This window comes from Symphodus melops (assembly GCF_947650265.1).
Source record: "Symphodus melops genome assembly, chromosome: 3".
NCBI lineage: Eukaryota > Metazoa > Chordata > Actinopteri > Labriformes > Labridae > Symphodus > Symphodus melops.
Window position 1 is genome coordinate 17,328,425 of NC_136693.1, and position 16,762 is coordinate 17,345,186.

The following is a 16,762-nucleotide window of genomic DNA, read 5'->3' on the forward strand; positions in this document are numbered from 1 at the left end:
AATGATTTATTGATAAGGCTACAAGTGGTTTGAGTTTTGAGCTTCTGGTGGGCGAGGAAAGGTTTTTTCCTGTGTGGCTAGCTGTGGCATCTTCAGAATGTTGTCTATTTTTGTGGCATGTTTGGTATTTGTCCTGTTGGGCTCAGGGAAGGCCCAGGATGCCACACAGACTGAGGGACAGAGCCAAAGTCGGGGCCAGGGGCAGGAGGCTTCAGCCACTCCTTGGAGGCAGGTGATTCAGTGGGAGAACAATGGTCGGGTGTTTAGCCTGCTTAACAGTGGAGCTGAGTATGTCCCAGCTGGCACACGGGCACAGGACAGAGGTCCCAGAGTGGTAGTGGCAGATTCTCGTTCACGCGCCTCTCGTAGACCCCAAGGTGGAAATGTTCGCAGACAGGCTCCATCAAGAGGATCCTCTGAGACTGTCCGGGGGCAGGCAAGGCATCCTTTTGGCTTTGGACAAGTGCCTGATAACTGGAGACAAAGTGCTGGTAGCACAGGTGGAGGCCAGTTTCAAGGATCGTCGAGCACTCGCTTCAGGCCATCCACAGGCTCTTCATCATCATCTTTTTCTTCGTCCTCTTATAATGCACCATCCTACCAACAGAACCCATTTCCTCCTCAGCCTCCCTTTCAACCAATACCATATGACCCTAGTTTTGTGGAAGGACCTGTAAGGAGTTATGAGCCACCTTCCAGCCTGTAATAGGTGGAGGATATGGTGGTGGAGGATACAGTGCTGGACAAGGGTACACTGGGGGAGGGTACGTCGGTGGTATGGCCCCAGTGCTCCCAGGCTCTCCCTCTGATTTTATAGACGATAGCTACCGCTACTACCAATCATATGGCTATATGCAGAATCCGGTAGTTCCTGCACGTGCTGCCCAACCTGTGGATGGTCTGGACCACAGATACACGCACAGTCTCTTCAACGGGGACTCTTCTCCAGTTGCCCCTGCTCCAGATCCCAATCAGGCCGGCCCGGTGATAGTGGACAGGACAGGACTAGCTTCTCAACCCCAAGTCAGGAGCCCTCAGTATGAGCAATTCCCCCCATTTGGAAGACCTCAGCCTCCGTTTCTACAGCCCATCCCTCCCGTTCGAAATTCTCCAAACTCTGCCAATGAGAACCCCAGTACAAATGTTGGGAGTGTGTACAGACCAGAACAGAGAGGTACAGTAAGCTTTTTGTTTGTTCTGTGAACTTAAAAGATAAATTCTTTAATTCTCTCCTTGTCCTGGAAGTTTACCAAGATCTTTATTAAATCAGGAGATACTTCATGTTGGATCAACATAGATTTACAACAGACTTCTGTCTTTGATAAAGAAAATGGAAAGCTTGCCATGGGATTTTTGTTACCACTGGACATGAGAATTTGAAATATGCACACCACCCACTCAAGAACATCAAGTATGATCATTTTTGTCCAGTATATGTATTTTTTAAGTATTTCAGATATCTGAGGTAATCAGACTGAAACAGCTGCTACAAATCCAGCCTCTTTTTCCGTTTACAAACAAAGCAAAGTGGACAAAAGATTCATCTTTTCCCACTTGTATGGTTATTGAAACCAGGTGTTGAGCAGGCCCTGCCAATGCTCAGGGAGCACACAGAAACGCCTTTGTGTTTTCGTGAGGAGTTCTCTGCTATATGAAAGAAGACTGGTTCACAAGATGTGTGGTGTTTGGTAATGGTGGTAGTGACCTCATAGAGGGGCTAATGGCAGGGGGATGTTGGTGGGCCATGGGTGCCTCACGGGTGTGAGGACACAAGAGGGAAAACAAGGGAGGGGGATACTGTACTTCACTACCCTCTGAGAAGGGAGAGCATGGAAAGTCCCTGTAACACATGGGGTCTATTGCTTAAGCTACAGGAAATCAAAAATATTTACTCAGAGTTCAGGAGGGATGAATGATGAAGTCGAAATGTTCACTACCAGGCTTAAAAAAAATGTATCTGTAACTTTGAAGAGAGTTTCTTTAACTCTATATTAGCGATGTCATTTCACAACTTGACCAAATGGCTTTACATGTCTCCAACATGTAAAGTTTTTCAGCGTTTGGACTGCCATAAAAAGCTTCTGGTCTGAGCTAGGAGAAGATGAGGACCTCCAGCAAGATTCTTAGTCTTTAGGAACGCAAACTGCTTTTGTTAACTCCATAATCTGAATGTGCAGCAGTCTCTCTAGTGGGCTGTTTGTTGTATAGCTTCATTCATTAGACACTCCAGAACTGCAAACAGATTCTACAGCAAAAAGTCAACATGTGTGCCGCTGCACAAGTGCTCGCAGTTATCATTGTGATAAAGATTCACCCTTTGGGGGCTATAGAAAATCTGACATTTTTAGTTCTCTGCTTCACAACCCAGCATAAAGCTATTGCAGTATCAAAATAACTATTATGAGCTCTAAGTTTAAAATAAATGCATTTTTACAAAGCATTGCAATGTTTTGGCTGCTCATTAAATAATACAAACAAATTCAGCTCAATAAATACAGTTATTGTGTGGCCAACTTTGGTCAGTGTACACAAACACAATTTAGCACAAATAGCTGAGGGCAGGATTAGTGTCAGTGTAGAGCTGGCAAGTTAATCATCAGCACGTTGAGTATACAAATAACACTGATAATGTTTAAAGCAATGAAACGATACTTGGAGCAGAGCCCATTCCCAGACAATGCTTTTTAATGTGATATTGTTCAACACATGAGTTGTTTCCAGATAATAATTAAAGGTTTGATGCATGGCCGAATTCACAAGAATGGTGGATATAGCTTAGTATTTAAAAAACAAAACAAGATACACTGCATGTATTTTTTTCTTTTAAAGTGGAATAAATCCTGACATAAGCTGGAGCTGTAAATAACACTTTTTGGTTCTGTCTTTTCAACTCACATTGAAAACATTCTAAAAGCATTTTAGAAAATCTTTTTTTGTTGAGAAATGATTTGTGATACGTAATAAGAAAATGTCATTAACCCTTATCCTAGACCAGAGCACCATTTGTAATATCAAGAAGAACGTGTGTTCTTGAATATAAACGACAGTATTGTGTCTCCCCCAATTGTGTAAGGATTATGAACTGCATGACAAAGTGCTGATATGATGTTTAATTTTTAAACAACCTCAATTACTTTCAAATACTCTGATCTGTCAGCTCTTTGCAACGTATCCCCTTCAGCTTAAAGCAGTTCAGAGCAAGCCCTCGTGTATTTTTGTATGCCATATTAGATGGTATAAAATGCATGGCAAGATTCAGTTTCTTTTCTCTGTGCCCCACTTAGAGTGTAATGTGTGGCTTTGTCACATGCTGTCGAGAGCTGATCAGCTTTGGCTTCTGAATACACTTTATCCCACTGAAGGAGACCCAATTTCACATTTCAAAAGATTAAGGGACAGAGAACAAAGCCTTCTGAGGGTGAGAAGAAAAAGTGGGGTTTTGAGAGCTGCAGTTCACACTGGTCTTGCAGTGTTTACATGGTTTGCCTCAGGAAGTTTCCCTCTATTTCATATGTCTGCCTCAGAGAGAGGGAGAGAGAGACAAGATGGCCCCAAAGGCAAAGTAAGTACAGTATTTAAACTTGCTGCTTTGAAGGGAACACACCTGAATGTTTGACATTGCAAATTTAAGTACCAAACTGCTTTCCATAAATAGATTGTAGCTAAAGCCCTTCATTCTTGTCCAAAATCTAAAGTTAACTTACTGTATCTATTTGTCCAGTCCTTAAAGCCAGATGCAATAGAATGTAAAGGTTGTATATCATTCTTGTGGTTTAATGAAAGTTCCCAGGCTTAGAGGTCAGATGGTTTGACTTTCACTTGCTTTAACAAGCTCAGATTAAAGTGTGTCTGGTCTTTGTGAGGCTAACAGAGAGGGGTGATAAGACCTTCACTCAGACATGTAAGGCCTGCTTTTCATTTTTCTTTTCTTAAGTTTTTCTGAAAGACTTGGTCAATGGCCCAATTTAAAAACAGCAATGATGTGAGATCAGTGTTGTCTCTGTCTGGCTCTCTTGCTGTGTATCTTTACACCTTTGCCTCTACCCCGCTTTTTTATCTCACGCTCGCAGAGAGCAAAATGTGAAAAACAGACACTGCCTTGCAACAAACACCTTGAAACTCCATCTTAGATATTTCTGAGTTCAGCCTTATCCCCAAAAGATATGACTAGTCATGTTATGTCTGCTACGTTAAAGGTTTAGCTAAAGTGACACGTTCATGTTAAATATGGTGTCAGGGAAGATCACATCACATTAGCCAAGACGGCCAGTCTTCATTAGTATAGAATATATCCCAAATGACAAGCTGGATTTTGTGAGATGCAAATTGTATTATACACTGGAAGTGAACTATGTTTCAATTGTAGCTATATTAGTCTTAATGTAAGGGTGTTTCACACACGAGCACAAGTATCTATAATGCTCCCAAACCCCAAAACCAGCTCCTTTGTGAGGAGCAAAGGGGCCTCATAAGAAAATCATGACGATTATCTGGAATGCACAGTAATTGAAGGCCAATATCCCACTAGTAGGCGGAGTGACCTCCCCGTAAACCGCAGGCTCTGTTGCCCATCATATCCTCCATCAGCCCATCATGAATACCAAGTAATGAAAATCATTATAGATGTGAAAGAGCTCTTCTTTTTGTGAATGTTCATATGCAGTATGAAGAAGCACTGGAACTCTAAGAGATCACAAGGTGACCTGTCACAGATACAACCAATTTTGTTAGATTATTAGATGTAATCATACGTGCCATATATGTAGTTTGTCATCTTTATCAACACTGTTTTGATATTGTGTATATTATTAACTATGTGTTGAAAATGTTCAATAAGTACAATGTTAGATGACTAAACAGGCTTATGTACTATCAAAGTGGCTGAACGTTAAACTCAGGGGAAGCAGTCTGATTTTCATTCCAGGTTTACCTGACCTGGTTCCTGATCCCAACTATGTCCAAGCGTCCACATATATCCAAAGAGCCCACATGTATTCTCTCCGCTGTGCTGCTGAAGAAAAATGTCTCTCAAGGTAAACTAATTCTGCATGACCTTCCTTTCCTTCATCTTTCTTTTATGTTTTTCTCCTTTTAAGGATTTCCCTCATGTTTCTGGGGATCATTGTAATGTCACACAATCAAAAACAACCTTTTCCCCCTGTATTAAAGTCAGAGTGTTTAATTTTTTGTGACACATTTTCTTACATGGTTTCTGCTGAATCTCTAATACTTTATGGCTCTGTGATTAACATGCACAAGATGTTTACATCAAGTTAATTGCAAACATTTAATTATATCCTGTCTTATTGTAACTCTCTGATAGGCAGGTGTCATTCATATCCATAATTGAAAACGAATAAAGGTTTTTTTTTATTTTATTTTATTTTTTTTAAATGCAAAGTTAACATTATATAGGTTGCTTCACCTTTGGGTACCATTAACCAGCCAGTGAACTATCCACTATACTGTATAGGGCAGCCTTAAGGAATACACAATTTCTTTGCAACTATAATTTATAATGAAAAAATGGACCCAAAGCACAACATAAATGAACTTAATCCTGATCACCTTCAGGGATTCAGGCTCTCGTTAGTTTCATTGCTCTCTGTTATCAGATATAGCTTCCCCTGAGCCCCAGGCTTGGACCCTTTGACTGCCTCTGCACTAAGGACACTATTGAAATGACGGAATAGTGCACTCCCCATTGCTGCTCTCTTCTCCCTCTCCCCATCACAAGCACATCTATCCTTCAAATCCCTTTCATATCCTGTCAGAGTTTGTGGCAATCACCGACAGATGGCCTGTTGTAATTTGTGGTACACTCCATTGTCAACAACAGCCACAAGATGAATTGCTTCGATCTTCAGTGGCAGTGTGAACTCGAGGTTCTTTCACACAAAAAAGGAAATCGTGCAGCAGAATGTTCCCTCTGCCAATGTTTAAACAGTGTATTTGGAAAGCTGGTTGTAATCTGTTGATTGAATTATTTAGTAGATATGCTCCTGCCTCCAAGCCTTTCAGCTCTCTTCTTCTTTCTTTACCGTTTCTCAGATGTGAGAAACACACATTCCTAGATTCCTTTTACCCTTTCCCTCACTGTTTTTTATCTTGATGAATGTGTTTGCCATCCAGCTCAGCCTATGGCCCTGAGACCACTGACTATGATGTAAGGGTCCTACTGAGATTTCCACAGAGGGTGAAGAACAAGGGGACTGCTGACTTCATGCCTAACAGGCCGCGTCATACATGGGAGTGGCACAGCTGTCATCAGTAAGTGCTTAATACAACACAGATTTGACCTAATCGGTGATGTATTCTCTACTACATACACCATCAGTTGTTGCAGGAACCAAAGACCTGGTTAGCATCCATATTATGGCTGTCTGAATTTATTTGTGTTTGCTGCTTTCATTCATGTAACTAATTACTGTTGCACATGTTTTGTATTTGTTCATCTCCGCAACCATGATGCAAGGCTAGTGCAATAGTATAAAATGGAGTGATGGGCCCTTGGTTGAAGTTTTGATCTAATGGTAAAAATGTAAAAATCTTTGTTTTACATCCTCCAAGGAAACAGCATGTAGAATGGTGTGGTTATATTTAAACAGTTTTAAATTTGCTCTCAGAAATGTTGAAACTCACATTTTAGAATTGTCTTAGTTGATACAAAAATGACCATCCTAATTCATATGCAAGGAAAGAAACAATAGCTCAAGGACTGTATTTCTATCTGGAGATTGTCACGACACACTATTCAATATCTTGGCATTAACTGTAATGCTGTATTTACTTTTCATCTTCACTGGAGATTGAAATTGCAACTTACTTTATTGATTTGAAAATTATTGACATCCTTTGAGAGATTCATAAACACAGACTTCACATTACCTGCAACACGAGTGAATGCATGACACTTTATACAGCCCAATAGGCTGCATCAGATTTTCTATGATTTGCTGTCATTCACTTGTACCTTTAATCTGTTGCTAGCCTCAGCTGTCAGACTCAGTTTCAGGTAAAAACTGTCCTATACGAGCACTGAACATAAGCGTAATGGTTCTTCAACCTGTTATTTATAACAATCATTATGATTGATTCTGTAGCTGTTGCTTTCTATTGATAGAAGGACGGGCTGGCAATGGCACTTTCACTTTCCACTGAAGGATAATCTCCTGCTTTATCAGTAAAAATAGGGATTTCATTTGGCAGTTTGTTGATAAGAAAATTGGTTAAAATCTGGAACAGTAGTTGCTAGACACACCAACTAAGCTTGGTGTGTTTGATGTTCTACCAGCCAAAGAACCCGTGTTGGCCTCATTACATCTTTATGGACACCAGAAGAAGAAAACCCAAATGGTGTAACATTTGACTGTACCTTTTGATTAAAACAATTGGGGGCAGTTTCTGTACATCTCCAATGATTGACTACTGTATACTAGAATCTCGACCTTGGTATTACCATTTAAAGGCTTAGGGTTGTGGTGGGTTGTTAGTTGGTGAAGTCTTATACAATATCAGTCTGTCAGGGGCAAAAACAAGCATATGTGTGGTCTTAGTGTGAACGCATGTAACTGCTTAAAAAGATATCCTCCATTTGAGCCATGGCACAGGCATTGGCAGAGAAATTCCCCACTGAGCTTTAGAGGAGTCACAGTATTCAGTCAATGTTCAGTAAACTGATGTGGCTGAAGTCTACAGCATTTCACTGGAGATTTGTTGTTAAGTGCCCTATAAGATCGGTATTGAACCCTTAACTGTGATATTGCAAGAGAAGTAGACTACTCATTGTAAACTGAGAGATTTCTCATGCATTACATTTCTTATCTTGCCTTTATCTCAGTTTCAGCGAGCCTGCTTGCTGACATCAGAGCCCAGCTCTGCTTTACTTCCCTCATCTTGGAGGAATGTTGACTGGCCTCTCTGAGATTGGCAGTGTTATTGCTGTCAGACATCAGTCTACATTTACACAGGGGTTCCCAGGAGGCACAAAGCCAACACAATCATTCCACTGACTTTGTGATCAGACTGACAAATCAATCCATTTTTCTTGTCAATCTGACATTAGATAACAGAGCTGCTAAAGTATGATGGCATGGATGTGGGTTACTGGGACAGGGTGTTTGTTAACAAAGGAATCTCTAAAGGGGAAAAAAGTCTCTTACCTATACTCTCAAGATAAACCTTTCCTTCCCCACATTTTCATGGGATAATCTGTGAAGTTGAGGCTTTTGCTCTTTATTACATTCACCAGCTTCTTTTTCACTACAGTTTTGAATGGGCAGGGCTGCATTCTCAGGAGAATTTCTGGCTGTGAAAATGTAGGAATTTACTACATTTTTACACAAATGACAACCCAGATTTCCATGGAACCTTTTTTTTCCCACACTGATCAGTTTAGAGTTTTTCCATATATGCTTTGATGCACTTATGGTAGAACTTTATTAAACTTTATTAAATAAATAAACTTTGTGGTCAAAGGCTGCTGTTTGTGCAGGTGCTTGAACATATGTCTTAATATCCTGGTTGCACTTTGTTGAAGGCAAATGTCAAGACACTACTAAATACACTGCTCAAAAAATTAAAGGGAACACTTAAACAACACAATGTAATTCCAAGTCAATCACACTTCTGTGAAATCAAACTGTCCACTTAGGAAGCAACACTGATTGACAATCAATTGCACATGCTGTTGTGCAAATGGAATCGACAACAGGTGGAAATTATATTAAGGAGTGGTTCTGCAGGTGGTGACCCTAGACCACTTCTCAGCTCTGATGCTTCAGGTTGATGTTTTGGTCACTTTTGAATGCTAGCGGTGCTTTCACTCTTGTGGTATCATGAGACGGGGTCTACAACCGACACAAGTGGCTCAGGTAGTGCAGCTCATCCAGGATGGCACATCAATGCGAGCTGTGGCAGGAAGGTTTGCTGTGTCTGTCAGCAAAGTGTCCAGAGCATGGAGGCGCTACCAGGAGACAGGCCAGTACATCTGGAGACGTGGAGGAGGCCGGAGGAGGACAAGAACCCAGCAGCAGGACCGCTACCTCTGCATTTGTGCAAGGAGGAACAGGACTACCAGAGCCCTGCAAAATGACCTCCAGCAGGCCACAAATGTGCATGTGTCTGCTCAAACAGTCAGAAACAGACTCCATGAGGGTGGTATGAAGGCCCAACGTCCACAGGTGGGGCCCTGTGCTCTTCACAGATGAAAGCAGGTTCACACTGAGCACATGTGACAGACGTGACAGAGTCTGGAGACACCGTGGAGAACGTTCTGCTGCCTGCAACATCCTCCAGAATGACTGTTTTGGCGGTGGGTCAGTAATGGCTGGGCTAGGCATTTCTTTAGGGGGCCGCACAGCCCTCCATGTGCTCGCTAGTGGTAGCCTCACTGCCATTTGTTACAAAGATGAGATCCTTAGACCCATATGAGACCATATGCAGGTGCCCTGGGTTCCTCCTAATGCAAGACATTGCTAGACCTCATGTGGCTGGAGTGTGTCAGCAGTTCCTGCAAGATGAAGGCATTGATGCTATAGACTGTCCAGGAGTTGGCGGATGCTTTAGTTCAGGTGTGGGAGAAGATCCCTCAGGAGACCATATGCCACCTCATAAGGAGCAAGCCCAGGCGTTGTAGGGAGGACATACAGGCACGTGGCAAAGGATACTACATCAATGTGGATCTGCTTGTAGGGTTTTTTCCACTTTAATTTTAGTGTTACTCCAAATCTAGACCTCCATTGGTTGATAAATTTAATTTTCATTGATATTTTTTGTGTGATTTTGTTTTCAGCATATTCAACTGTGTAAAGACCAAAGTATTTAATAAGAATACTTTACTCATTCAGATCTAGGATGTGTTATTTTAGTCTTCCCTTTATTTTATTTTTAGCAGTGCTAGTTCTTCAATTCAAATAACTTTACTTTACTGCTACAACCTGAGCTTTGATCAACAGACCCTCAAAATCTTGTTATTTTTTTGGAAAATGACTCAAAAACTATGAAGAGGAACTTAAATGTTTTAGACTATGAGCACAAGCTATTCTTGTAAAACCCTGTGTGTCTTTCCAACACGACATTCTCTGTAGGTGACATAGTCAGAGAGGAGTTCCAGGAATCAAAGAAGGCAGGAGACCCTTACAGGCACTCTCAAGTTTTTTTTCTCTGCTTCCTGCACAGTTACTTTCAATTTTAAACACATACTGTAGATAATCATCTCGAGACTGCCAGGAAAAGAATGCCAGTTTTTGGGAACACTAACAAAGACTGTACTTCAACCGTGACTACAAACACTTAGAAGTATTGCACACAAGGCCATTTACTAGCACATTTGCATGTGAATAAAGGCAGAAAAGTTACTTTTTTCCCATAAAGGCTTAATAAAAGTGGTGTTAAACTATAGGTAAGACGCTCTGGTTTCTACCTGAGAGAAGCTCAAAACTGATTGCCTCTCAAATGGAAAGAATGAGGCTCTGAACGGTCATTTGCTACGTCAGTGGAAAGTAACCACTTTTCTATCCAAGTCATCCCTCAACCTTTAATGGTTGTTCCAGTAAAAGCTGCTGCTATGTTGAAACATGGGCCATGAGGTAAGGCCAAAGGGCAATATTTATATAGTCTGAGTGTGTCTGACTGTAAGAGATCCAGTGCTTACCTCACCTGTGGCAACTGCTTAAGTCAACACCATTTAAGTGGCAATTTAAGAATTTTGGAGTAGGAAATGAGAAAGTTTACACATGACGCTTATGGCTTACTTTGTCCATATGACTGAGATGGTCTGTGTCTCTATCAACACTGTTTCTTCTTTAATAAGATAAACTACTTGAGGCTCGTCATGATGTGTGAGATTGCAACACGATTGGTTGACTTTTGGTTCATTTATGCACTTCTGTTGTTTTGAATTTTTCCAGGTGTTCTGAAACCAAATTCGTTTTTTTTAACAATAATTTAAAATGAATAGTTTTGATTCAGTACAAAACGTACACCTTTATGTTCAATGGAAACGCATAATCTTCTATTACTTCGACTGTTGGCTACAATGCAGTGGCTCGACCTCACGCCTCACAGCAAGAAGCTTGTTGGTTCGGGCTTTACCGTTTTCATGTGTTGTTGTTATGTTCTTCTAGCTTCCTTTCAACAAACTGGTTGGCTCTAAATGCCCAGTGGGTGTGAGCATGAATTGTTTTTTGTCTCAATATGTGAGCTGACTGACGCACAACCTTTCCAGCTTAGATTGGTTCCATCCCCACATGAGCCCTAACAGGACATAAGTGCTATAATGAACAGATGTATACTTTGACAGCACTTTGTGATGTCATTCTATTTAGTGCAACTATGTTCTTGTAAAAAAAAAAAAAAAAAAGTGATTAGCAGACTGGGTCACTTTGAGATTTGGGAGAAGTCCAAGCCAAACACATGCAGCAGTTTATTCTGCAGATGATTTCGAACGGACCAACTCATTGACAGAGTCTGTCACTGGGAGTCACCGAGTTCATATTCAGGTTCAGTTGTGATGATCAATGGCTGTGTGCAACCAGGCTTTCATAAGCTGCTAAAGCTGTGCAAACAAACACACTGCAACCATCACACAAGTACAAAATGGTGCATAACACACACACACACACACACACACACACACACACCTACACGCACGCACACACATGCACGCACACACACACTCTCCTCTGATCTGGCAGACAGATACAAGCTAATTAACATCATTCATACATCATTAGGGTGTTAATGTTGTGCTACAGCAATACTTTACTGTTGCCATTAATTAGTATCCATTGTCCTTTGGTATTTTATGATGTGTTCAGTCAAGGTGCAACATCACTGAGAAGGATGTGAACATGTGAGGTCAGTGGGTTGAATAAACAATGCTATAAATTCAGTTGCATTGAAACATGTGCTTTAACTTTAATAAGGTATCCTTTACAGAATCGCGTTGTGATCACAACTTGCTTGGAGTTTTCTAAGGCACTTAATGCATCACAAATTCCACTGGTGACTACTTGGAATACTTAAAATATGTTTGTTTCCCTTTTAACCACATTCACAGTCTTTTGCTTGGTTTGACAGGCACTATCATAGTATGGACGAGTTCAGCCATTATGATTTGATAGAGGTCAGCACTGGGCGTAAAGTGGCAGAGGGACACAAGGCTAGCTTCTGTTTGGAGGACACCACCTGTGACTTTGGTCACCTGAAGCGCTACGCCTGCACTGCTCACACTCAGGTAACAGCACATGAAGAACAAAATGAAGACAAGCTGTTATTATCTTTGTGTGATGGTCAGCTACGATACCCTTAACACACTTCATTTCATTATCTTGTTTCTTAAAGACAAAGTCAACATCCTTTGACTGTAGTTATGAGATCATAAACTTGGGTCTCTGCAAAAAAAAAAAATCACAATATTGAGCCAAGCATTCCTGTGGTGGTTCAAACCAAGTGAAAACTAAAAATCTATTCTGTTTGTGTAATTTGTAACATACAGTATGTGTTACAATATTTAGTAGTTGTTCTTTGTTTTTATTGAATAAACAGCTGGTTTTATTTTTTGCTAATACTCCACTGTTTTCAACTCAGATCAGTATTCCTTGTGAGTGTCTCTCACCTCTCTGTTTCCACAGGGTCTCAGTCCAGGCTGCTACGATACATACAATGCTGATATTGACTGCCAGTGGATCGATATCACAGACATCCAGCCTGGAAACTACATACTAAAGGTAGGAGTCAAGTTAGACTCCTGTGTGCTTGGACAAGGCCAGTTTGAGGACAGGACAGGATTCAGATGTCAGGGAAGTACAGAGAAGTCAAGTTCACCCAAACAAATTGATCCTGGTTATAAAATAGTTATTGAGATACTGAAGTTTTTAGGATTCCTGACATTTGTAGAGGTATGTACAGTTGCAGTAGTTCATGACTCACAAGCACTTGTTTCACTTGTTCTTATTGTGTGTGTGTGTAGGTATGTGTGTGTGTGTGTGTGTGTGTGTGTGTGTGTGTGTGTGTGTGTGTGTGTGTGTGTGTGTGTGTGTGTGTGTGTGTGTGTGTGTGTGTGTGTGTGTGTGTGTGTGTGTGTGTGTGTGTGTGTGTGTGTGTGCTATTAACCCTAAAAACAATCCATTCTGGAGCATGATTGGTTTCATTAGCTCTTTTTTGAGTTTTATTAATTATGGTGATTTGTTATGTGCCCTCTGTTCTCTGATTTTCAGCTCCAGGTTAATCCCAAATTCTTGGTGCTTGAATCGGACTTTACCAACAATGTGGTCAGGTGTAATATACACTACACAGGACGATTTGTTACAACCACCAACTGCAAGATAGCACAGTGAGTAAGACAAGATTTTATAACTGCAGTAGGAGGCTGTGTTTTTTTTTTTTTTTTTTTTTTTTACATTGCTCTCAAAATCTCAATCTGGAAAACCTGAAAGTCTTCAGGGCAAACCACACATCATTTCCTTACAGAGTTACACTGAACCGCTTGCCGGGTGGCAGCTTAGTGCAGTTTTATGAAGAGCCTCACTGTGTTTTGAATTACTTAGAGAACTTAATGGGTTCCTGGCTGAAATATTTGATGATATAATGAATGAGGTTCTCATTCGCCAGTTAAGATTAATAACCTTTAAAACTTTGATTTTTTTTCCCTCAAAGGGAGATCTCAGGGTGTTGAACTTTTAAATAGCACTATTAAGAAGTGTATCATTGCTTTCAGAATTACTATCATATCCTCTTAAAAGTCTTTATATAGAGAGTAGATGTACATGAGCAGAGCATCATTAGCTTCAAGTGCTCATGCTGGTCTCTCTTAGTTTCTCTGGCAGAGTGGAACATACACTTCAAATATGTTTGACAAAGCAGTTCCAGACCTAATAAAAAGATGGAGATAAGGGCCAATAAAAGAACCAAATCAGCAGATGTGATGAGTTCTATTTTCATTATTAGTGTATGATACTTGAATAGTTATTTTACTGGAATACATCCAATTACATCATATTCAGGTTTATGATGCAAATCCAGTTTCAACACAAGAATTTGTTCTACATGCACAATGTTGTACAGTGATTGAATATTAGAAATCAGCCTTTCCTTGACTAGCAGATTATATATATGTATAAAAGGGTACTTTGTGATTGATCAATAATTAGATACATTTTGAGTTTTAAAGAAAAATACACACTCGTATTAGCTTTACACTGCAGTATAGAGAAAATAACCTTGTTCTCTTATGTAAGATCCCATGTCCCATAGACGTGACCATGTTTTCAACCAGTTCAAATGAGTCTGTTTGAGACATTGAAAAGTCAGCAGTGCACATTTTAAAAACAATAAATCCAGATGCAATTCGCTGAATTAGCTTTTTCAGCAACATTTTTGATCAAGATGGCAATGGCAGTTTTGATCAGTTTTAACGAATTTCACCTTAAATCATGGACCTTTTGCTTTCAAACTTCGGAAGTAAACCCTGTATACCGCGTTATTTGCAGTGTAAGGAAATATGGAAAACGGGGCTTAAAATGGCTTCTCTTTAAATCAAATCAACAAGTATACGTAGACTCTTACTCTGAGGGATGAGATGAGGCTTGGTGATAAAAAGGTGATTTCATTTGTAGTGTGAGCAGTATTGACCAATAGTGTAAATCAGGCTTTGACATATGAAAGGCAAGGCGAGTTTATTCATATATCACATTTCAACAACAAGGCAATTCAAAGTGCTTTACATAAGACATCAAAAGCATCATGACAGAGGAAAGAAAAGACACATTAAAAAATCAAGCATTGCTTATTCAAAACTAAGGAGGTGGGTTAGGGTTATATGAATGCAGATTATGGTCAAAGACGGTGTTGCATTTAACCACCATTCTGGAGCCTTACGTTAAAAGCTGCACTAATACAGGGCTCTCTTCCTGGATTTCTAATATCAGCATTACCAGCTGGCTACACTAGAAACACTGAAATATTGGCAAAGATATTAAGTATAGCTCATTATTAGATGGTTGCAGTCATTTAAACACTATATTTGTCAACCACAGTTAGAGAATAAGAGGAAAAGGATATGTGTATATTTAACCGATTAAAACACAAATGATATTTGTGAATGACATTTTGTTTCTGCAATAATGATTATTCTTTTGTACGATGCATTACAATGATTAAAGGTTTACATTGGCGGTAATAATGTTTGTTGCCAGTCAGGTAGTTTGTTTTGTATAGCAGTTCTTATTGCATTGAAGTTTCATTCTACAAAATTGATTTTTGTTGTTTATTTTGCAGGTCATGATCAGGCACTGGAAAGCTGCCACGCTAGTGTGACCCTGATTGCTATTCCATTAAAAATGTGAATGGAATCCATTTGTTGTAAGCTCATTGTCAGTGATGTTTGTCTCTACCATTTTGCGCTGTTTCTGTATACTGGTCCAGGACAAACAATGGCTCCCTAGCACTGAAGAGAAAGTGGGGTCTCAGTTGGACACACACAATCCATTTTACATAATACATTTTGAACGTTGATATCCCAGCCATGTTATCCCATTCCTGCAATCCACTTTATTTCCTATATTGTAGCTTCACCTGTCAAGTTAGGTTGATGTTAGCACTTGTCACTGACTTTCAAAAGAGGTGTTTACTGTATCTGCAAAAAAAGAAATCTATGCACACCCCTGGCAGAGTGGCTCAGCTAGAATGATAAATAAAGCATGAAGTGGCATTGAGTTGAAATAAGTCGTTACAGACAAGTCAGGGTTCAGCTGCAATCCAACAACTAAAATTAGGGGACAGAGTCTTCGCAGGTGCATTCATCCATACAGTGTGGGGACACGCACAGATGCCCGGTGACTCAGAAGACCTATCAAACGTGTTAGTTTTCCTTTCGTTTTTCTTCACCGCCTCAGCAGGTCAGGCCGGGTTACTGTGCTTCCCTGGGCACACCTTGTGTAATGTTGATTTAAAGGCAAAAAAAAAAAAAAAAAAAAAGGAAGACAGCAGGTTGGATTTGTATTTGTCAATGGCAACAAATTAAATGTCAAAAAAGAGACAAGATGACTGCACTTTTGAAGAATGACTTTACATGTTGTTGCTTTTCCCTTTTTTTTTCTTTTTCTGATTTCAGTCACATCCAAATAGCTAAACTGGCAGAAAGATTGCTCTCCTGAAATGATTCACTGTATGTGTCTGTTTACCCTGGCCTTTTTTGTCTGACTACCAACACTGGTCACATGGTAAATGTAACCTTTCAAAGAACGTATAAACACATATTGATGCATGACCTTAAAGTTGTTATTTTTTTGTTACTGATTGTTACTGTTAATTGTGAAGCTGAATAATTTTATACAAATTTATGTATTCAGAGTGTGTTAACTTGAAATCAAACAATGAACTGATTTCAAAAAAGGAATTAGCATCACAATGCAGAGCCTCAGAAAGCTGTCTTTACCTACCTCTCCTGTGAGCTGTTGTTTCTTATTAGCTGTTTGGTTTTTAGAAGAACTCCTTAAGTAGTTTACTGTGGACTCCTCTCAATCAGACAGGGCACAGCTTAAACTCGCAAATTTCTTAAAATAGTTAACAGTACATGGTGCTGAGAGCAAACCAAAAACATATCGCCCATTTCTGTTTTAGCAGATTTCAGTCTTGGTTAATTTCATAACACTTATTGTTGCAGGTATTTCTACTAGACTTCATTTTCAAACTTAATCAGTGGCAACGCAGAAACCAGGTGTACAGTATCTGTTTACTGAGAAACCAAACAAGTTCATAT

General features: G+C 40.0%; 1 protein-coding gene across 1 annotated transcript; it reads left to right on the forward strand.

The window, feature by feature from the left end:
• Positions 1-7: 7 nt before the first annotated feature.
• loxl1 (lysyl oxidase-like 1) lies at positions 8-16,270 on the forward strand. Its single transcript, XM_079339261.1, is given in 8 exon segments — positions 8-700; positions 703-1,174; positions 4,925-5,033; positions 6,133-6,270; positions 12,082-12,238; positions 12,636-12,731; positions 13,221-13,336; positions 15,280-16,270. Coding segments are annotated over 8 exon segments (1,698 nt in total). The 5' UTR covers positions 8-97; the 3' UTR covers positions 15,287-16,270.
• Positions 16,271-16,762: the final 492 nt, after the last annotated feature.